This window comes from Bos indicus, chromosome 6, assembly GCF_029378745.1.
Source record: "Bos indicus isolate NIAB-ARS_2022 breed Sahiwal x Tharparkar chromosome 6, NIAB-ARS_B.indTharparkar_mat_pri_1.0, whole genome shotgun sequence".
Taxonomy (NCBI): Eukaryota; Metazoa; Chordata; class Mammalia; order Artiodactyla; family Bovidae; genus Bos; species Bos indicus.
Window position 1 is genome coordinate 57569711 of NC_091765.1, and position 23629 is coordinate 57593339.

Here is a 23629-nt window from a genome sequence, read left to right on the forward strand (position 1 = left end):
CCTCCTGCTCTCTCCTTTAAACAGTTCATAGAAACAGTGCTCTTTGTCCCCGCTGCATATTTCAACCCTAGTAACAAAATTAATAAGCGTGGTAAAACTGGAACTGCTGTCTCACCCAAGTCCACCCCACCTGTGGTCCACGCCTGGAGAATAAGCCATTTTAATACAGGCTGCCAAATGCATGTTAAAGACTGAGATAACAAAGATCCTTTGCTCAAAGTAAACATTTTAAAAACAATCAGCATTCTAGTTTCTATTTCTCATTTTCGATTTAACTCTGTCTCATCCAAAACTAGTGTGCTTTTTGGGGGGAGTGGTTAAGATTCTTGACATGAAAGTGAAAGTTGTTTAGTCGTGTCTGACACTTTGCAACCCCATGGACTGTAGCCCGCCAGGCTCCTCTGTCCATGGGATTCTCCAGGCAAGAACACTGGAGTGGGTTGCCATGTCCTCTTCCAGGGATAAGATTCTTGAAGTTGGAGGAAATTCTGTCTAGTTTCTTGGCAGGAAATTATGTATAAAAGTGTTTATGAATTGGTTATTTAGAAAATCGATTCCTTGAGCTCCTCTATTTAGTTGAGTCTTGTATATAAATTTGGAAATTGTAGGAGAAGGAAATGGCAACCCACTCCACTATTCTTGCCTGGAAAATCCCAGGGACAGAGAAGCCTAGTGGGCTGCCGTCTATGGGGTCGCACAGAGTTGGACACGACTGAAGTGACTTAGCAGCAGCAGCAGCAGAGCCTAGATAAAGATATAATCATTATATATGTCATGCTGTGGAATAGATTTCTAGGTGGTAGTGAGCAGGAACTTTTTACCAATAATGTTTAACTAGAGCCTGAGGAATTTTAATTTCCGGAATGGCTTGTGATTGTGGCTAATCTGCAAAATCAGTTTTCCTCAACAACAAGGAGTTAAAAAAGAAAAAAAAACTACATAAAGTGGGAAATAATCACAAAACTGAATCACCTCTCTGGCCTCATTCAGAGAATGCAGTGACTCAAAAGTACCTGGGCTTGGTCTCTGAAGTGCACAGACCAAAAGGTAAGTGTACTTAGCATATGTTCTATTTATCACCATAGCCCTAGGATAATTGTGTGTGTGAAGTCACTCAGTTGTGTTCAATTCTTTTTGACCCTGTGGACTGTAGCCCTCCAGACTCTTCTGTCCATGTGGTTTTCCAGGCAAGAATACTGGAGTGGGTTGCCACTTCCTTCTCCAGGGTATCTTCCTGACCCAGGGATTGAACCTGCATCTCCTGCATTGGCTATGACAACCTAGACAGCGTATTAAAAAAGCATTACTTTGCCAACGAAGGTCCATATAGTCAAAGCTATAGTTTTTCTAGGAGTCATGTATGGATATGAGAGTTGGACCATAAAGAAGGCTGAGCACTGAAGAACTGATGCTTTCGAAGTGTGGTGCTAGAGAAAACTCTTCAGAATCCTTTGGATAGCAAGGAGATCAAACCAGTCCATCCTAAAGGAAATCTGTCCTGAATATTCATTGGAAGGACTGATGCTGAAGCTGAAGCTCCAGTACTTTGGCCACCTGATGCAAAGAGCTGACTCATTAGAAAAGACTCTGGTGCTGGGAAAGATAGAAGGCAGGAGGAGAAGGGGACGACAGAGGATGAGATGGTTGAATGGCATCACCAACTGAATGGACATGAGTTTGAGCAAGCTCTGGGAGATGGTAAAGCACAGGGGAGCCTGGCTTGCTGCAGTTCATGAGGTTGCAAAGAGTTGAACATGACTGAGTGACTAAACAACAGAAACAAACAGATTAGATGGTGGCCAAATGCAATTAACAGTTTGTATTAATTTAAAAACACACCCCCACTCACTTTGCCCTGTTAGGAGTAATCTTCCCCTCTGCATCACATTTGTACCAAGTTGTGGTCTTATTCATTATTTGCCTGATTCCAATTTCTCTAGACGTACATGTGGACTTCTGGAAATAATGGGTTAAGAAGGAAATGCTCCCCGGATCTCTAGGCCTAGGGTCCAGTTCACTGGGAGGCACACCCTCCCCAGGGCATGTCTTAGCGTGAGGCTGACTAAATACGTCAGGTGAATATAGTAGCCTATTCTTTGTCAGGGGAAAAAAATGGATTAATTACTTGGCTTAAGTCCACCAAACTAAGGTTGACCCTTAGAGGAACAAATACTTCCCTGAGCTTTGGATTGTCCTTCTAGTAAAGAATAAAATAATTGTAAAATATCGCTGTGTGTTCACAAGAGAAATATGTACTTATTTATAATTTGCCTTATAAAATTAGTTTCCCAAATTGGCCTTTAAGTACTAGGAAATTAATTGATAACAGGATATGTTACTTTCCATAGGAAATTCATTTCTGTGAAGAAACATAAATAGAAACAGTTTTATCCTCTTCATATTCTCAGTGTCTTCTGCCTTCCCTCTGCCCCCAACACTTATCTGTTATTTTTATTGCTGTTTATTTTTGCAGTTGAATTGCGTTTTGTTTTCTCAAGTGGCTGTAAGTTTTTTTTTTCAGTGTGGCCCCTAAACATCATTTTATTTCCTGTAGTACCTTATTTAAGATTGAGCCCTAAATATTTCTCAGTTAAATTATTCACCAAAAGGCATGTCTAGCCCTCCTGAACTATGAGCATTTGTGATCTAATTGCATAGTCATATCTTTCTGAGGGCGCTATTAGAATTACATTGATTACAGTAAAGCAGAAAAGAACAGCTTTTTGGGAGCAAAATCAAATCATTACACAGGTTTCTTAAAGTATGTGGCTGTTCATACACTCATCTTCCAAGTCTTCAGTAGGTTTGAAAATTTCCAAAACCAAAAGTATTTTTTTTTTACGTCACACACCCACATTTATTTCCAGAATTTAGTCCCAATATCACATTTTTCCATGTTCAACTTCTCAGATGGGTTATTTATTTCAAAGAATGCTAAGCTACAGCAAGCAATCGCCTATTTCTAAGGACCGAAAACCTTTCTCCTTGAACTCTGTTCACTGTCTTTCTTCATAAACATTCTTCACAGTGTGTTTTAGAGGAGACCTCCCCAAACCTTCATCAATAAATTAACTGGATCATTCACAAAAGATATTTTACTAAGAGTTTTCAGTGTAGAAGAGGAAGATTCCGACATTAGCCAAAACTCACATGTGTGTAAAGCTTCGGTAGAGACACGTGTCCCCAGGTTTGGTTTCTCCTGAGGCCTCTGTCCTTGCTGGCTCTTCACGTGGTCCTCCCAACAGTCTGTGCTGTCTGTGTGTCCTGTCTAGTGCTGTGCTTAGTCGCTCAGTTGTGTCCAACTCTTTGGGACCCCATGGACTGGGGCCCACCAGGACCTTCTGTCCATGGGATTCTCCAGGCAAGAATATCGGAGTGGGTTACCATTCCCTTCTCCAGGGGATCTTCCCATCCCAGGGATCAAACCCAGGCCCCCTGTGCTCCAGGCAGATTCTTAACTTTCTGAGCCACTAGGGAAGCCCCTGTGTGTCCTAATCTCTTCTAATAAAGACACTAGGTTGAATTAGGACCTAGCCTAATGACCTCATTTTACCTTAATTACCTCTTTAAAGGTCCTCTCTCTAAACACAGTCCCGTTCTGAGGTGCTATGGGTTAGGGACACAAATCAAGCCACATCAACCCCAGAAGCATAAGTATTTCTGCTAGAGCTGGTGCCACCACTGAGCATTCATAGCCTGCACTATATCCCAGGTCTGGTGGTCCCATGTCATGAAGGGTCGTCCATCCTCAACTCACTCAATGGAGCAGTCCCCGTAAGTGCTGGGGCAAGACTTCTGTTACTTACTCAGATTTCTTATTAGTAATCCTATAAAATACCAATAAAGGAAAAGAAAAATGCAACCAGTTGTACCCCTCTGATCAACCCCATGCCCAAGTTCTGGAAGATGAGATGTTAGTGGAGGAGGAAGAATGCTTCTCAATTTTTCTCATAACTTAATGGGACCAGCATTTCAGCTTGAAGCAGCAGAGCATCTGAGCTAGGTGAGCTGAGCCAGGTCTGCCCAGTTCCACTGCCCAGCACTGGTGTGGCCAGGTCTCTTAGATGCAGAGTTGGAGCGAGCTGTGTGTGCAATACATGGGGACTAGAATTCAAATTCTTTATTTTATTTTTAACTTTTTATCTTATATTGGAGTATAGCCAATCAACAACGTTCCCATAGTTTCGGGTGAACAGTGAAGGGACCCAGCTATACATATACATGTATCCATTCTCCCCCAAAGTCTCCTCCCATCCAGGCTGCCACGTAACATTGAGCAGAGTTCCTTGTGCTGTACCTTAGGTCCTTGTTGGTTATCTGTTTTTAATATAGCAGTGTGTACATGTCAATCCCAAACTCCCTAACTATCCATTCTTACTTCACCCTCTGCTCAGAAAGCAAGTCATTCAGCTTTTCTCTGTTTCTTATCCTGGGAGAATGGCTGAAAAGATTATGTTGATAGATTATCCCATCTTTAAGAACAAAGAGCAAAAACCACTCTGTGCATGTAAAAGTAAGGCTGTCACTCATCCCACTCCACCAGAAGGCTGAAACAGTATGGCTGTATGGCAGCAATTCATAAAACCCACCCAAAGAGTGAATATTTTATTATTTTGCACACTATTTTGTATTCTATATTCTCTACCAAAGTCACCTTCAGGTTTCCTACATTTCTAATTTCAGACAAGCTTTAAAATCTCATCCCGTAATCTTTATTGGAATTAAGTGTGACATGAGTCACAACCCAATGAAAACTACCTGCTGATTTGCTGATTATATACAATTTATGTTAGGAAAGGAGCCAGAATTTTTTTTTTCCCCCTCCTCAATCCAATTAAGTTTCAAAGTTTGTCTGCTACTTTCTGGAACCTAGGTACCACTAATTGAGTCATTGTTTGAAACATGTCTACTATATTTTCCCAGTGGGACAGGCAGAAGATGCTTGATTTGCACATCAGTCAGTTACTTCTCAGGAAGAAGATGGTTTGACCTGGCTTTACAGGAACCCACCCTTCTCTCCCTAACAATAACACAGAGATATCCGCACAAAATGAACCAGAGATCCTGAACTTGTTCAGTATGGGGTTACTGTAGCTGATCCAGTTCTGATACGTTGCCCCTGTACGCAGCCAGAATTGTCTGACACTGTTTCATGAATCTGGTTTGAATTATGGCCTCCAATCAGAGTAAAGTTAATCAGAAAACTGATATGTTTTTTTTCAAGGCTGGCTTATTGTCTTTTTAATTTTTTTCCTGGTAGGTATTTACCTAATTCATACATTCTTTCTAGTGCTAGCATAGCTGTGCCAGGGGTCCTGAGATCCCTTTAGCTCAAATCCGGCTTCTGCCTCTTTAGCACCTTAGCATTTTGTCAGTCGGAGCTGAAGATCAAAGCCTGACTCCTGGTTTTAGGTGAAGATATTTTATCCCTGCCCTCTTCTTAAATGCATGGCTGTACAGGTATCAGGAGCCGCAGGGATGAGGCAGCCTGCTAATTACAATGTTTACCTACCAGTTTCATACAAAACCGAACCAATCCCAGGCACGCCACCAAGCAGCCTTCAGGGAAACAGATTCCGAAAAGCTTCACCGAAACCACTTATTTATTGACACTCAGAGACGTTTAATCATTCTACTGAGCAAGAAACACGAACCAAACAAGGAAAAACCCGACCTTTCAAACCCCTGACCTTTGTCAAAGGTTTATTGAGAAAAGGAAGCTAGGAAAGAGCTGGGGGTGCCAAATCCAGGCAGCCTTTGTCACACCCTTTGGCAAGGTGACAGTATCAAATGGCACTGGATACAAGGAGTTTAAGGAAAAAGAGAAAAGGAACAAGGTTTCTCTCTCTACAAAAACTGGATTAAAGTTACTCTTACTTTATGATTTATACTATGTATCTTTTTCTAAAATGTGCTCACTACCTGGATACACACACACACACACACACACACACACAGAGTCCCACACCTTCATATTTGAATAATACATTCTGCTAAAAATACCCACCATCGCAGACATAATCTTCCTCTTAGAACATCTGTTCTAGTTCCTGGCTGTCTGGAAGTTCTGAAGATGTGACTCAGCCTAGAGCTTTTTGTTAAACAATAAAGAACACCATGAAGTTCTCTATAGGAGGCTGACATGTGTAAGGTAATTAGCACCATGCTGGGACAGCCCCAAGATCCAGAGGTGGTGGTGGCGATGTACTCATGGATGATTGTTGTTATTAAGGGGGCGGAGGTGATGTGTATGACACTTGAGGTTCCATTTATTAAAATAGAACAAGAACTATATGAAATGCTTTCCTTATTTCCAAGTCTCTTTTTTGGCCCAACAGTTAATGAAATAATCCAAAAAGGCAAAAAGAGATGCTCTGCCATACACTCACATTGTTTAGTGTGAAGTTTTCAAGTTACAGAAAAGTTTAAAGAATTGCACATCCCACCATCTAGAATCTACAATTCACATTTTGTGTCTTTTTAAAACTCACATACTAACCACCTGGCTATCTACCAATCCCCCACCCTTTTTTCACGGGGCGGGGCGGGGCAGGGGGGACTACATTTCAGAGTATATTGCAGACCTCACTTCATTTCAAACATTTCAGTATGTGTTTTGTTGACTGTAAGTTCAGTTTTTATTTACCGTTCTCTTTCTCCTCTTCTCCTTCACTTTCCCCCCTCTTCTTCCTTCTCCTTCTTCTCTTGTAATTTACATGTAGTGGAATGTACAAATCCAAGTGTACAATTTGGTGAGTTTTGGCAACTGCGTACAACTGTATAACCCAACTCATCCTCGAGAAATAGAACATCCTCACCAAGGAAAATTTCCCATGCCTCTCTGCAACCAGTTCTCGTCCCCACCCTGATGGAACCAGTCAATATTCTGATTTTTTTAATTGCCATGGATGAATGTAGCCTACTTAAAACTTATATAAATGAATCACACAGTCCGTACGAATGTATTCCCCCTTTTGTGTACAGCTGCTTTTACTCAACATGTTTTTGAGTTTCATCCATGTTGTTGCATATATCAACAGTCCATTCATTTTTCTTGCTTGATAGTATTTCATTGTATGACCACACCACAGGTATACTGTTGATGGACATTTGTGTTATTTCCAGTTTGGGGCTACTCTGAATAAAGATGCTGTCAACACTCTTGGACAAGATTTTATACAGATATATATTTTCATTGCTCCTAGATAAATACTTAGGAGTCACATTGCCAAACGATAGGGTTGCTCCATGTTCTTCATAGCCGTGCCTGCTGGGCCCAATCTTAGAGCAGCAACCTCCAAATCCATTCAAGTCCAAAATATGCCCAGCCTGCTTCTTGTTGCTGTTGTTCTGGACGGTAGCAGAACAAGGGGCAATAACAGTTATTTTTAGGTTCTAAATGTTCTCCATTATCCTTCTGCTTCAAGAAAGTGTGTTTTCCAACCAGCATGTTAAGACATGTTAGCATTTTCGATCAGTGGAAGAAACAGTACTTTGGACATTGTAGGTGATTCCAGCCCATCTCATTTGTAAGTTGGCACCTGCTTCACATATGCTATTGGTGGCAGACTGTCCATCATTTGAATATTCATGTAGGAAAAATAAAACCCTGAAAACCTCTTCTCTCACCCATAGGCTCCTCTGTTCATTTAGCCCTCCATATTTGCAAGTTCTGCATCTATGGACTTAACCAGCTACAGATTAAAAAATTTGAAAAAAGTAAGTTGCAGAAATTTCCAAAAAGGAAAATTTGAATTTGCCACACACTAGGAACTATTTACATTGTATTTGCAATTATTTGCATAGTATTTATGTTGTATTAGATATTTTAATCTAGAGATGATTGAGAGAGTGTGTATAGCTTATGCAAATATTCTACCATTTTATGTAAAGGACTTGAGTGTCCTTGGATTTTAATATCCACAGTGCATTGGAGAAGGAAATAGCAACCCACTCCAGTGTTCTTGCCTGGAGAATCTCAGGGACGGGAAGCCTGGTGGGCTGCTGTCTATGGGTCTCACAGAGTCGGACACGACTGAAGCGACTTAGCAGCAGTAGCAGCAGCAGGGTCCTGGATGGCCCAAAGGATACTAAAGGATGACCACATTTGATTTCATCTGGTCCCCTAACATCACTCAATTGTATGTTTCTTCAGTCACTTCTGTTTCCCATCCTCTGGTGCATCCATTTTTTAAGCCCTCTCTCCTTCAGGCAGAGTAGTGGCTCCCAGCCAGGGTCACTTTTGCCCCCAGGTGACGGCATCTGTGATGGTCATGTGATCAGGAAGAGAGCTACTGGCATAGTCAAGGCCCTCAGTCACCCTGCAGCGCAAAAACAGTCCCCCCAGAGAAAGAAGTATCCATCCTAAAATATCATTAGTGCCAAAGTTTAGAAACTCTACAGGGAAAACAAAAGACGTTAAAAATTGTGATATAATACTGTGTTTTATTTTTTATATTCCATTCTTTAAAATTGAAGTACAGTTCATTTACAATATTTGTTTCAGGTATACAGAATAATGATTATTTTTACAGATTATATTCTCCATTAAAAGTTATTATAAGACAATGGCTGTAGTTCCCTATGCTATACAGTATATCCTTGTTGCTCATCTGTTTTATACACAGCAGTTTGTATCTCTTAATCCCATACCCTAGATCTGTGAGTCTGTTTCTGTTTTGCATATATGATCATTTATATTATTTTTGAGATTCCACATATAAATGATATATAGGATTTCCTAACTCTGACTTACTCCACTAGGTATAATATTCGCTAGGTCCATCCAGATTGTGGCAAATGAAAGAATTTCATTCTTTTTTATGGTTGAGTGATATTCCATTGTGTGTATATGTGTATGTGGATGTATGTATGTACATCTTTTTCTATTCATCTGTTTATGGACACTTGGGTGGCTTCCATATCTTGGCTATGGTAAATAATTCTGCTATGAATATTGGGGTGCCATGTATCTTTTCAAATTTTTGTTTTCTTTTTGCTCTTTGTTTTTTTTTTGGTTTTTTTGGGGTTTTTGTATACATACCTAGGAGTAGAATTGCTGGATAATTTGATTACTCTATTTTTAATTTTTTGAGGAGCCTCTATACTGTTTTTCCATAGTGTGCTACCAATCTGTGTTCCCACCAACAGTGTGTGATGATTCCCTGTTCTCCACATCTCCAACATTTGTTATTTGTAGATTTTTTGATGATAACCATTCTGACAGGTGTAAGGTGATATCTCATAGTTGTTTTGACTTGCATTTCTCTAATAATTAGTGTTGTTGAGCATCTTTGCATGTGCCTGTTAGTCATCTGATGTCTTCTTTGGAAAAACATCAGTGTGTGTATCTTTATAAATGTATTATAGAACAAGATCTAGCAGGAGTCTAATAAATACCATAGTTATGAGCATAAACAATGTTTGGGATCTACAACAGCTCTAAAACATTGTGAAAATGCCTATTTTCTGTTAGGGGTGAAGTCACAGGAACTGCCAGCAATGCTGTAGTGTGATGCCTACATTCAGAATTGAAGAAAATACTAAATTTAAGTTAGAGATTCGGAAAGAAGGAGATATGGCTTTTACTCATTTAAGTTTACTGATGCCTTGAACCCTATCCAGGAACTCCTTGAGACTCTATAACACCATAGCTTAAAAACTCCTGCATTTGGGGAGATTTTCATCACACACACACACACACATTTATCTACATGTACATCCATTTTTCCTTCCCTCTCGATACAAAAGGAGATGTCCCTCTCAATCAAGAAACAGAAATTACTTAGCCATTTCAAGCAAAAGGAAATTTAATACAAGGAATCGAATGCTTACAATATCCCCAGAAAGGCTTGAGTAGCAGGCTCAGTAACACCAAGACAACAAATACCACCATACAACTAACCCTCCCAGGGAGCTGCCTCCTCCTACACAACCAAAATGAGGGGGAATTGGAAATGGTCAGTGGAACACTACCTTAGCTGGGGTTAGCCTGTGAGCTGCCGTGAACGATGGCCCGAGACGTACACCATGACTCAGGGGTCTGCACAGACAAGAATCCAATGCCCCACATTCTGCCTCTTGACATCCATAAAGCACCAGGCTGCTGGGACACTGCTAACGGAAAACCCAGTGCATCCCTGTGGGGTTTACCAGCAGAAAAAGCAGAAGTAGCTGAAGTACAGCCTCTGCCTCCCTTCCTTCTCCCTGTCTCATCTTGCATGCATGGGTGCTCAGTTGCTCAGTTGTGTCTGACTCTTGCAACATTATGGACTGTAGCCCACCAGGTTCCTCTATCCATGGGATTTCCCAGGCAAGGATGCTGGAGTGGGTTGCCATTTTCTACTCCAGGGAATCTTCCCAACCCAGGAACTGAACTTGTGTCTCCTGCATTGCAGGTGGATTCTTTACCACTGTGCCACGTGGGAAGCCCCCCTTCTTGCATAGGATTGCCTGAATCTAAGTGGATCTGGGAACCCTACTTCGAGTGAGGCTGGGAACTCTTTTCTGCTCTCTAGCCTCTGCAGAACAGGAAGACATAAAATAAAGACACTCAGCACAGGTCCATCTCATTTCTCATCATCTCCTGTCTGAGGCAGATTGACCCACCATCATTCCCTTCCGCCTGCGAACAGACCTTATTCCAGTCATAATCCTCTCTCTTTCCTCTGTCTTCAACTCCTCCCTTTCTTCCCACTGTCTCCAACCAGCATATCCAAACAGCTTGAAAACTCCCAACTTAAGCAAACCTTCCTTTAATCCTACTTTCGTCTTTCTCATTCTCTCTCACTTCCTTTCACAACCGGTTTCCTTCTAGAGTTTTTATGGGTAACTTTTCCACTTCTTCACCTACTGAGGAAGCTGGGTAACCCATAGCAGTCTAGCTTCCAGATTCACCCCTGCACCAAAACTGCCTTTGCCAAGGTCACCAGTTACCTTCTTGGTGCTGAACTTGGGAGGCATTACAGTCCTTTGCTCCCCTGACCCTTGAGTGTCATTTAACCCTGCTGGGCAATCCTTGCTCACTGAAACTCTTTACCTGCTTCATTACCACACTCACTTCTGTTTATGTATTTGATTGATCGGTTTTTTGTTTTTCAAATAAGAGGTCTCACATATTTATTACTAAACCAACTTATTAGGATAGATGCTTTTTTTACATTAAGCAATATTCATCAGGATTCAGTCTTTTCTTTAACTCTGAATAATTTTTCATGTTCATTGTCTTTAATATTTATTCACTTCTTAATCGGTTGGTCTTGTCCTTTGTTGCTGATATCTTTAATAAATATCCTACTGAATTATGAACCCTTTTAAAGTTAAAGATAGTGACCCTTTATCATCTGTCACAAATGTTTCATTTGATCTTTGTAGTTTTTCACATTTTAAGGTGAAAAATGTTTGCTTTTTATGTAACTTATTAATCTTTTATTTATCTTTTTCCAAGAACTTTAGTAACCAAAAAAAAAAAAAAAAAAGTCTTCCTTATTCTTTAATTAGGTAAATATTCACTTGTATTTCCCTCCAAATATTTTTATTCTCATTTAATTTAGGATATAAGTTTTCTCTAATAACCTGTTGTCTAACAGCATTTATGAAATGATTATAAAAATCCACAGGATCTTACATGTAGAAAAGCCTGAAGATTTTACACACATGCAAATTAAAACTAATAAAGGAATTCAGTAAAGTCACAGGATACAGAATCAACATACAAAACCAGCTGCATTTCTATGTGCTGAAAACAGATTATCCAAAAAGAAAATTAATAAAACAATCCCAGTTGAAGTAGCATCAAAAAGAATAAAATACTCTATTTGTATGGGAATAAGTTTAACCAAGGAGGTGAAAGAACTGTACACTGAAAACTGTAAAACATTGATGAAAGAAATAAAGACAGAAATTAACAGACATCTCATGTTCATGGATTGGAAGACCTAATATTGTTAAGATGTCCATATCACCCAAAGTGATTACAGATTCAGTGCAACATCTGTCAGAATATCAAAATCTCAATGTTTTTACAGAAAAAGAAACAATTCTAAAATTCATATGGAGCCACAAAAGACCCAGAAGAGCCAAAGCAAACCTGAGAAAGAAAAGGCATGAGATATCACAGTTTCTGATTTCAAAAGGTATCACAAAGCTGCAGTAACTAAAACAGTTTGATACTGAAAACAGACGTACAGACTAATGGAAAAAAATAAAAGCCCAGAAATAAGTTTATAACTACATGGAATCTTAGTCCATCGAAGATGCTGTAACAGAATACCATAGAATGGGTGACTTGTAAAAAACAGAAATGTATTTCTCACAGTTCTGGAGGCTGGGAAATCCAAGATCAAGGTGTTGGGATTCAACATTTGGTGAGATCTTACTTCCTGGTTCAGAGAGAACTATGTTCTTGCTGTAACCTCAGGTGGCATAAGGCACAAGGGAGCTTTCTGGGGTCTCTTTTATAAAGGCACTAATCCCATTTGGGGGGCTTCCCAGGTAGCTCAATGGATAAAGAATCCTCCTGCCAATGCAGGAGACACAGGAGACTCAATCCCTGAGTCAGGAAGATCCCTTGAAGAAGGGTATGGCAACCCACTCCAGTATTTTTACCTAGAGAATCCTATGGACAGGGCTATAGTCCACGGGGTCACAGTCGGACACGACTGAAGCAGCTGAGCACACACACATGCACAATCCCATTCTTTTGGGCACACAGACCTATAGTCTGTAGCATAAATGTAACTGATCTTTGACAAGTATGCCAAGAATACACAATGAAGAAAAGACAGTTGGGAAAACTGGATATCCACATGCAAAAGAAGGAAATTAGACCCTTATCTTATACCATACACAAAAATCAGCTCACAGTGGACTAAAGATGTAAACCTAAGACCTGAAACTATAAAACTCCAAAATATGACAGAAAACCTTCATGACATTGATCTTGGCATTGATTTCTGGGATCTTACACCAAGACCACAGGCAACAAAAGCAAAGATAGACAAGTGGGACTGCATCAGGCTAAAAAAGCTGCACATAGCAAAGGAAATGGTAGTGAAAAGCCAACCTATGAAATGACAGAATATATTTGGAAACCATATATCTGATAAGGGATTAATATTCTTTGGGGGTTTTTTAACACAAAAAATAGCTCGCAACTAAACAGTATTACTTCCCTACAATGAGTCTTCTTTATTAATTTCTTTAAATGTAAATTACACATACTGTAATGATATAGTAACATTCCACTTAATATAGTGATTTAACCTATAAAAGTTTTAGTATAAACAGAAAAAAATAGAAAAATAAGATTACAGTCATAGATGAGAGAATTGTGAGTAACTGTAAGGTATGGTTGTTCTTCTCTTCAACTATGAGAAGCATACCAATTTTTTTTTTTTTTTTCATTTTATATTCAACAAACAATCTCCTTCTCTGTAGGCCAGATATTGTTGAGGACCGGAAAAATAAAAAGGAATGAGAGCATGTCCCTAAGCCAGTCGTTGGACTCCTTGGCTTGGCACTAGTACAGAGTCTGCCCACCACATCCAAGAATGCCAAATGCATCTGGCATCCAAAGGAAAGCTCTAGCGTCAGATACGAAACATTGGTGCAAATGAATGTAACCTGAGATTTTGCCAAACAGGATTACTATGGTCAGTGAACAATGTGTTCCTTGACTTTTTGAGATTGACTTGACCAAATTTGTCATGGGAAAGTCTCTCTTCTTAGAGCTTCCATTATTCTGAAGACCAGGTTACATAAATAAAGTCCAGGTTAAAGAGAGAGAAAGAGAGCATGCCAGAGCCCATGAAAGTGCACACCAGCCATGAATCTAAGACCCCAATAAATCAGTTCTGTTCTTTACATATGTTTTTAGAGAAGACACACGTAGGCACTGTTTTCAGTGTTCTACAGGTATTAACACATATACTCCTAACAGCTACGTGAAATAGGTATTCCAGGATGAAGAATTCAGGGCCCAGAGAGATTGAATCACCAGTCACCAAGCTAGGAAGAAACGGGAGATTTGAACTGGACAATCTTCTTATTTCTCTTTAGTACAGAGCTCCATACCTGGCCCTCCCCATTTTAGTGTTTTAGTTTTGTTGAAAGTGAAGCGAAAGTTGAAGGACTCACCATCAACTTCCTTGGCATATGCTAGAGAAGATGAGAGTGACTTGGCTGTGCTACCAAGATTAACATTGACTTTAACACAAATTTATGCTAAAGCATTAACTTTACCAGAGTTTGTAGCACTTTCCTTCTACCCCCAGCCTCCAGCCAAGTTCTCAAGCCAAGTTTAACTCCCTGAGATGGATAAATATTAACTTTTAGGCTCGCATCACCATACTTGCGTCACAGTTCAGAGTCTAAGCAGCAGGGAACTTTAGTCTCTTCCTGTGTCTCCTCTCACATGGACAGAGGAAGACTGAAATGCAACCTCAGGTGTTTCTCTACAAATCGGTAGATGGTTGCACCACCTTGTTCTTCATTCGGTAGGATCAGATTATGCCTTTGTGAATATGTGGATAATACAATTAATTTTTAATGATCAAATAATCAGGGGAATTCCACTATTGATTATCAGATTTGTGTGTGTTTATGTTCACAAGTCCAGACACATGTACAAAAAGATACAAAAAACATACACATGAGAGGGTCTAGTCCAACCCTCTAAATTTATGAAAAAGGAAAGTAAACACCCAAAATATTATTTATCAAAATTACATAGGTGTTATTTTGAAAAAGCAGTACATGTTAGCTGTCTATATACTCTTACACTTTAAATTATTTTTTAAATGTTCATCAAAATCATATATAGCAGGGTACAGCTTAAAAGACATGCTGGTTCTACAAGGTTTCTTAAGAAAATGAGCAGGTCCCAGGCTCCTGTTCCTCTTTTCCCCTTCCCCAGAGAAACTACTTTCCACTCCGCCTGCATATACTTTAATGGCAAGTAAGTCCCGCCACCTCCTGCTTTTTTCAGAGACGTCACTGTACGCTGACTTTCCCCTACAAACACGAGGACCTAGTTCTTTATTCGCTTCTACCACGGGCAGCTGCCATCCTCACAGGGTAGGGTCATCTCAGTTTTGATTAGAAAAATATTCAAAGTTTACATTATTATGACCGTGCTGTTCAGAAATGGAGCATATACTATTTTTTTCCTATCAGCATAACCTATGCCTAGAGTTAATAATTTTCTTTTTACTTGTTTATTTATCTTTGTTTGGTTTGTGTGCGTGTGTTTTATGTACTTAAACATTCATTCAGCACTGAAATATTTGCCAGTTGTATGAACATTCTCCAAAGGTGTTCCGTGATTCTATCAGTTTCGTATCAGGTATTGTATCCATTCTATTTCATGCTTTTGAAGAAATCTCTCTCAGAGACTGCTCACCTGCTCATCTGGACTGGTTGCCCCCTCTGCCCGGTTATTGCTGAGATCTTCTGTCATTGCGGTTCCACAGGGTCCCTTCACTTCTCTGCTATGTTGGAGCTCCTGTTTCATAGACCTCTTTTTTCTTGTTTTATTTTCTCATTTTCATGGACTATATCCTACAGTAGCTCCCTGACACAAAGCATATGAAATTTAAAATTATGTAAGAACTTGCCTGTCTAAAAATGTCTGTATTCTACCTCACTGGACTGATAGCATGATTTCATAGAGAGTTCTGTGTTGGAAATTATTTTCACTCAGATTTTTCTTTTTTCTTCCAAATTTTGAAGACCTTGCTCTACTGTTCCCTTGTTCACAGTACGGTTGCTGTAAGTATTCTAATTCCAGCCACCACTACAGTTCCCAGTCACGTGTGTGTGTGTGTGTGTGTGTGTGTGTGTGTGTGTGTACGTATTTTCTTCTCTGAAAGTTGGTTGAATATGTTGGGAAATTTCACAGTGATATCACTTCAGTGCAGATTTTTGTGTTTTTTGTTTTTGTTTTTTTAATCCATTGTACAGGAAACTCAAGGGCTTCCGTGGTGGCTCAGTGGTACAGAATCCGACTGCCAGTGTAGGAGACATGGGTTTGATCCCTGGGTTGGAAAGATACCCTGGAGAAGGAAATGGCAACCCCTTCCAGTATTCTTGCCTGGGAAATCCCATGGACAGAGAAGCCTGGCAGGCTACCGTCCATGGGGTTGCAAAAGAGTCGGACACAGCTTAGTGACTAAACAACTACAAACTCACTGGGCCTTTTAAATCTAGAAAATCTACCCTCCAGTTTTGAGAAATTTTCTTGGAAAATATTTGATATTTTCTTCTCCTGTGGCTGTTTTCTTTTGTTTTACTCTAGATCTGGAATTCCTGGATTATTTATCTGCTTTTCTTATTCTTGCTCTCCTCTGGTCTGTTTGTCTTTTCACTCTAATTTCTTCAGTTTTAACTTAAATTCTTTCAAGTCAAGTTTTTATTTATGCTGTCATATTTTTAATTCCTAAGAGGCTTTTTTGTTGTTGTTCTCTTAATTTTCTCTTTTTTTAAATAATATCATTTTCTTGCTTCATGAGACAATATATTTCTCTTATCTCCATGAATTCTTTAACAATCTTTTTTGAAATTTTCTTTTTACTCCATAGTTTCTGATCTCTCCGTATTGTTTTTTGGTTTTCCTCAGCTATTTGATAATCATTTATGTTAGAGTGAGGGAGTTTAACTAAAGTTCCAAATGAAAACGTGAGAGTGAGAGATCGATTGCACTTTCTGATGGTGACTTGTAGGATCTGGCTGAGCTAGTTGTTAGGGAATTTCCACCGTCACAGTCATTTTAGGGTTTTCCTCTTGTGTTGGCCAGATCCCCTTAGAAAATGCCTGCAAACTCTTGCCCTGAGGGTAAGGGTCTGGCTGCCAGTGATTGTTTGGGAGGTTGAGGGTGAGAAGGAGACTGGAGGAATCTCGGGATGCTAAATGCACATTTACTTCATTCTCCTCTCTGTATATGATACCCACCCTGAATATTGGGCTTCCCAGGTGGTGCTAGTGGTAAGGAACCCGCCTTCCAATGCAGGAGACATAAGAGATTCAGGTTCGATCCCTGGGTCAGGAAGATCTCCTGGAGGAGGGCATGGCAACCCATTCCAGAGAATTCCATGGACAGAGAAGCCTGACGGGCTGCAGTCCCTGGGGTCGCAAAGAGTCGGACGTGACTGAAACGGCTGAGCACATATGTATGTGCGCACCCCGAGTATTACCTGGACCTTCCCTGATTCAGTGATCCAAGGCATCTGCTGCTGCTATTAACAGAAAGTAGGTGGATGAGTAGCCACGCGCTCAGTGGACCTGAGTAAGCTGACCCAGAAGCTGGAAATGGGGCAGATGAATCCCATCAACTTTCATGCCCTCCTCCCCACCTTATATTTTGGCCACACAGCATGTGGGATCTTAGCTTCCCAACCAAGGATTGAACCCATGCCTCCGGAATTGGAAGCATGGAGTTTCAACCACTGGCCTGCAAGGGAAGTCCTGGCAAGGGTGCGCAGAATGCTCCAGGACTCTGGCTGAGTGGAGAGGCCTCTGAGGCCAGAATGGTAGGAGTGGTGGAACTGTGTTTAAGATGCAGGTGACACCCCATCCTCCTTTTCCTACTGCAGGCACCTGGGTGGCAGCACCTCCTCCACCTCAGCAGAAGCCTGGAAGTTTCTCTCATGGTGAGAGCGAAACAGAGGTCATGAATTTGAGAGCAGCCAGGTGTGCTTTTGCAGAGTGGGGTCTCTCGTGAGGTTGCTGTCAGGCATCGGGCTGTGGCTTCAGTCACTGAGGCTTGACTGGCACTGGAGGGTGCACTTCCGAGGCGGCTCAGTGGGTTCCTCTCCACCGAATCAGTGTTCTCATGGCAGGGCAGCTGGCTTGCCCCAGAGCGAACCACTTGAAAGACCCCTGCAGGAGCAATTATGCTTTTCCTAATCTAACCTAACCTTGGTAATCACACATCATCATTTCCGCCATGTTTTATTGAACACACAGGCCAGCTCTGCATCAGTGTGGGAAGAGGACCTCACGAAGATGCGATAGCAGGAGGCAGGGATCACAGGGGCCAGCTGGGAGGTTGGCTACGCCATCCAAAGCCTTTCTGTGACAGTTTCTCATCTTTTACAGTGAAGAAAGCAGTGAAGAAAGGGGCTTTTTTTTTTTTTTTTTTTTTTTAAGGAAGTGAAGGTTAAATAGATACCCTCTTCTGAAGCATTGTCTAAGGCAAATGACTGAGGTGATATGGAGAGAGGCCAAAGCAGTCATCACCCATGGAGAGTCCAAGAGGCGTGAATGGGCACACACTGGGTTCCAGTAGAGGGTGAGGTAGGACCCCAGGTGCTAACAAAGGGAAAGGCCAAAGGACTTTAGCCTCTGATGATTCGAGGAATCCAGATATAAGTTGGAGTAATTATAGGTGCCAAGTTTACAATTCCAAAATTCTTTCAGTCCAGAGAAACTGAAACAGGAGAATAGAGATAAAGAGATTACTCATTTCAGTTCTACAAACATGCATGTGTTTCCTCTGGGATAGGAAAAGAATAACAAGGGGACATTAGTGCAGAGGAGGAAAACTAGCAATGAATGAGCCCCACAGGGCTCCGTACAGAATTGTTTTAAATTTTGCGTCACCTGGGAGGTGGGTGCTCATCCTCATTCAATGGGAGTAAACCAGTATACGTGAACGTATGCTAAGTCGCTTCAGTCGTGTCTGACTCTTTGTGACCCTACGGACTGTACCCCGCCAGGCTCCTCTGTCCATGGGTTTCTCCAGGCAAGAATACTGAAGTGGTTTCCCTCCTCCAGGGGACCTTCCCGACCGAGGGATTGAGCCTGAGTCTCTTATGTCTCTTGCATTGGTAGGCGGGTTCTTTACCACGAATGCCACCTGGGAAGCCCAAACCAGTATAATCAGCCATATAACCTGGAAAGGCCAAAGTTGCATTTGACCTTGAAGTAGCTCTTTCAAGCATCTGAAAACCAAACTAAGTGGGATCCAGCTTAGAGAATAGCAGCCAGAGGAAAGTTTGAGGTGGGTGAGAATTAGCCAGTCTCCAGCATCACCCCTGTTAGGATGTAATGAAAGCAAGTCTCAGACCAAGTTCTCCACACACACATTTTTATTTGCAAGCAGACACAAAGCAGAGTAGCAATCTGTTTGGTAAACTTGAAACCCCAATCCTCTGTCCTTCTAAGTTCTGCCGCCACCCTGCAGAAAAGATAGAGTCGGGCCAGGCAATATTCCATACACAGGATTCTGTTACTCTGATAGTCAGCATCAGGCACCAGAAACCACGTAATCCAATGACAGATCACAGGACTGGGAATCCACTTCATGCAACATGCCTAAGGGTATAAACTCTAGATTGTACTCCCTGTTTACATGAAGCCAAGGAAGCCATGACTGTGTCCCTTAAATCCCACAAGTAGTGTCTATTTCTAACATTTATTTTCCTGGTTAATACATCAGTGACTTCACCAATGAAAACCCATTTATGCCATTCACCAATTCATATCATAATAAATGGACAGTGGATTTGCATTTAATGACTTATTTTATGTTTGGACTTCCTGATTAAGTACTAGTTGATCACCCTGAAATGTAAATTTCTCACTACCCCCTAAAGTTTAATAAACAAAACATTTGTATCATACTGTGTATGGTGAAGTAAATTAAGTTGTAGAGCCAAGAGGATGTGTAAAGAGGATGTGTAAATTCTTAGACCAGAGAGTGGATGCAGGCGGAGCTAAGTTGAGGACTGGCATCAACCTTCACACTGGACTCCATGTTTTCTTATGTTTAGTTACCATCAGATTGCTTCATGTATTGGATTTGGCTTCTTAATCAGATTATAAAATTCTTGGAAAGAGTGATCATTTTTCCACAATGGCCAGCACAGTTGTAGATATATATACTTACATATGTATAATATCTTTTAATTGTTTAAATTTATGGCAATATTTGGCTTCCCCAGTGACTCAACAGTAAAGAATCCACCTGCAGTGCAGGAGATGCAGGAGACATGGGTTCGATCCCTGGGTCAGGAAGATCCCCTGGAGGAGGAAATGGCAACCCACTCTAGTATTCTTGCCTGGAGAATCCCATGGACAGAGGAGCCTGGTGGGTTACAGTCCATGAGGTCGCACAGAATCTGACATGACTGAGTGATTGAGCACGCATGGCAATATTTTCCGAAATATGGGGCCTGAGGATTTCGTATTTCCATCAGAGTTCTAAAGTGCCTCAGTAGATTAAAAACCTAACAACATTAAAAAACTGCCTAGCTCACTTGAAATGATTCAAGGCAATTTGCAACAAGTGAGGGAAATAGTATACATTTTTATAGTATTTCTTTTTTCAATGTCAATTCCCAGCCTCGGCTGTAACATACGTTAAGCTTCATCAGAAGTTAGGCCTGAATTACGAATCATAATATACAAATAGAAATGGTGATTTTGGGCTTCATTCAGAATTTTTTAAATTGTGTTTGTCCGTTTCTACTGAATTTAATGACGAGTCCCAACTCCAGGACAGTGAGCACTGGGTTTGTTTTTATTCCAGGTACTGCTTGAATACTAATGGTGGCAAAGCACTGTGGGAGTTGAAGAGCTTTGACTAAAGGAACCTCATGCTCTCGTTCGAGTCGTCAGCAAGGAGGGGCATACCGTAATCACTGTATGGGGTATACTCTGTATACAGAGGGGTATACTCTGTAATCACTACCCCTTGGCAGCAGTCCGGGCTTCGAGTTTGGGTTTGTTTAGCAATAGCAATCAGCCACACAGCCAACCTGTGGCCACACCCCAGCCAAGAAGGCCCAAGGCTGGATTTTCTGTTTGGCGTTTAACTATTGCACAGGTGTGTAAAGTTCCAAGAACATGCTAGGATTTTAACCCTGAGATGTAAGCTTTTAGAGCACCTCTCTGGGGAAGAGGAAGAAAAAGAACTAGTAGAACTGCTCCAGTGTAGGTCTGATGAGGTCAAAACCCTGGTGAAGCAACAAAAGAAAGAAAAAAAAAGTTTCAGAAAAAACAATTTCACACAAAATCCCCAGTTCCTCTGCAGTTGCCCAGAGAGAGGAAGTCTGTCTTGACTGACCACAGTGTTCTCCTAGGCAGGAAATGTGCCCCCTACAGGCTGGGAAAGGAAGGTTTCAAGGATTTAACTTGAAAAGCATAACCTCAGATACGCAGATGACACCACCCTTATGGCAGAAAGCAAAGAACTAAAGAGCCTCTTGATGAAAGTGAAAGAGGAGAGTGAAAAAGTTGGCTTAAAACTCAACGTTCAGAAAACTAAGATCATGGCATCCAGTCCCATCACTTCATGGCAAATAGATGGGGAAACAATGGAAACAGTGACAGACTTTATTTTGAGGGGCTCCAAAATCACTGCAGATGGTGACTGCAGCCATAAAATTAGAAGACACTTGCTCCTTGGAAGAAAAGCTGTGTCAAACCTAGGCAGCATATTAAAAAGCAGAGACATTACTTTGCCGACAAAGGTCCATCTAGTCAAAGCTATGGTTTTTCCAGTAGTCATGTGTGGATGTAAGAATTGGACTATAAAGAAAGCTAAGCACTGAAGAATTGATGCTTTTGAACTATGGTGTTGGAGAAGACTCTTGAGAGTCCTTTGGACTGCAAGGAGATCCAACCAGTCCATCCTAAAGGAGATCAGTCCTGAATATTCATTGGAATGACTGATGCTGAAGCTGAAACTCCAATACTTTGGCCACCTGATGCGAAGAACTGACTCATTGGAAAAGACCCTGATGCTGGGCAAGATTGAAGGCAAGAGGAGAAGGGGACAACAGAGGATGAGACGGTTGGATGGCATCATCAACTCGATGGACATGAGTGTGAGCAGGCTTCTGGAGTTGGTGATGGACAGGGAAGCCTGGTGTGCTGCAGTCCATGGGGTCGCAAAGAGTCAGACACGACTGAGCGACTGAACTGAGCTGAACTGATACATCTACTTTGCATTCCTTCCAAACTTACATTATATGGTTTAGTAGTGTGTACTCAAATTTAAAGACACTATAGTTTAAGGAAGTATCTTCATCAACAGTTCTAGCCCAGTATACATTATGTAAACTCCACCAGGAGAGAAAAACTTCCCACTTTGTTCAAGCCTAAGTTTGTGTGTGCACACACATACATTTTATTATTATTACTCTTAAAAATTCAATTTAGGTAATCTGGTTCAATGCTTATAGTTTGAGGTTTTAATTCTGACAGCTTGTCATATTTGGTTAATCATATTTTGTGCTTTTTTTTTTTCCCATTTAGAATGTTTCCCACTCAGGAACCTAGCTTGAGTTTTTATGAAGCATGATGATATAGCAGCTCTCACTGAAATTTATGAATTTGAATGATGTTTAAATTTAACAGTATATTACCTAAAGTCCTTATGCAGTGGAAACAGTGTCAGAAAAGTCTGACACTGGGGGCTTTTTTTGGGGGGGCTCCAAAATCACTGCAGATGGTGACTGCAGCCATGAAATTAAAAGTTGCTTGCTCCTTGGAAGGAAAGTTATGACCAACCTAGATAGCATTTTCAAAAGCAGAGACATTACTTTGCCAACAAAGGTCTGTCTAGTCAAGGCTATGGTTTTTCCTGTGGTCATGTGTGGATGTGAGAGTTGGACTGTGAAGAAGGCTGAGCACCGAAGAATTGATGGTTTTGAACTGTGGTGTTGGAGAAGACTCTTGAGAGTCCCTTGGACTGCAAGGAGATCCAACCAGTCCATTCTGAAGGAGATCAGCCCTGGGATTTCTTTGGAGGGAATGATGCTGAAGCTGAAACTCCAGTACTTTGGCCACCTCATGCGAAGAGTTGACTCATTGGAAAAGACTCTGATGCTGGGAGGGATTGGGGGCAGGAGGAGAAGGGGACGACAGAGGATGAGATGGCTGGATGGCATCACTGACTCGATGGACATGAGTCTGGGTGAACTCCGGGAGTTGGTGATGGACAGGGAGGCCTGGCGTGCTGCGATTCATGGGGTCGTGAAGAGTCAGACACGACTGAGAGACTGAACGGAACTGAAGAAGGCATGAGGGGGGACCTTCCCTAGTGGTCCAATGGCTAAGACTCCGAGCTTCCAATGCAGTGGGCCGGTGTTCAATTCCTGGTCAGGGAACTAAATCCCACATGCCTCAATTAAAAGTTCTCATGCTGCAGCTAATACCCAACATTCCACTATTCTTGCCTGGGAAATCCCATGAACAGGGGGGCCTGGCGGGCTACAGTCCATGTAGTCACAAAAAGTCTGACATGACTGAGCGACTAACACTTTTTCACCTTTCATTACTCCTATTCCACATTAAAAAATACATATATATAAGCCTTTTGGATTTGTAATTTTTAAATATCTACTTAAAAAAAAGAAAGGGTCTAAAGAGGCTTAGAATCCCAAATGTATTGGTAGATGTTCCAGGGCAGCATGTTTTTGAAAGTCTCAAATACTCTTTAAGAGAGTTTATCATTCATCTAAACAAGACCCTCCCCGCATGACCATTATCTATGCTGATTTCACAGGAGAAAACTCATGCCCATGATTCAACATAGAATATCTACCATAGAAGTTGCCCTTTGGGTCTGCTAAAACACTCCCAATTACAAGTTTTCCTTCACTATTTTTTTAATTTTCTGAGAAGA

At 41.1% G+C, this 23629-nt stretch overlaps 2 protein-coding genes across 9 annotated transcripts in view; one reads left to right on the forward strand and one right to left on the reverse strand.

Moving 5' to 3' along the window:
• LOC109560143 (uncharacterized) overlaps positions 1-15457 on the reverse strand; it is a 106396-nt gene extending 90939 nt beyond the window's left edge. Inside the window, exons 1-2 of the mRNA XM_070790735.1 lie at positions 15401-15457; positions 7235-7350 (exon numbers count right to left, since the gene is read on the reverse strand). Of these exons, the coding sequence (XP_070646836.1) occupies positions 7235-7350; positions 15401-15457 (173 nt within the window). The remainder of the gene's footprint in view (positions 1-7234; positions 7351-15400) is intronic.
• PGCKA1 (PDCD10 and GCKIII kinases associated 1) overlaps positions 1-23629 on the forward strand; it is an 81964-nt gene that overhangs the window by 20555 nt on the left and 37780 nt on the right. The window contains exons 1-2 of one of the 8 annotated variants that reach the window (XM_070791270.1): positions 11547-14495; positions 20528-20824. The exons of 3 other annotated variants lie outside the window; for them this stretch is intronic. The gene's annotated coding sequence lies outside the window, so the exon portion shown is untranslated. Of the gene's footprint in view, positions 1-11529; positions 14496-17695; positions 20825-23629 lie in introns of those variants that run through there. 4 more of the 8 variants (XM_070791271.1, XM_070791273.1, XM_019962572.2 and 1 more) reach the window with 4 other exon arrangements.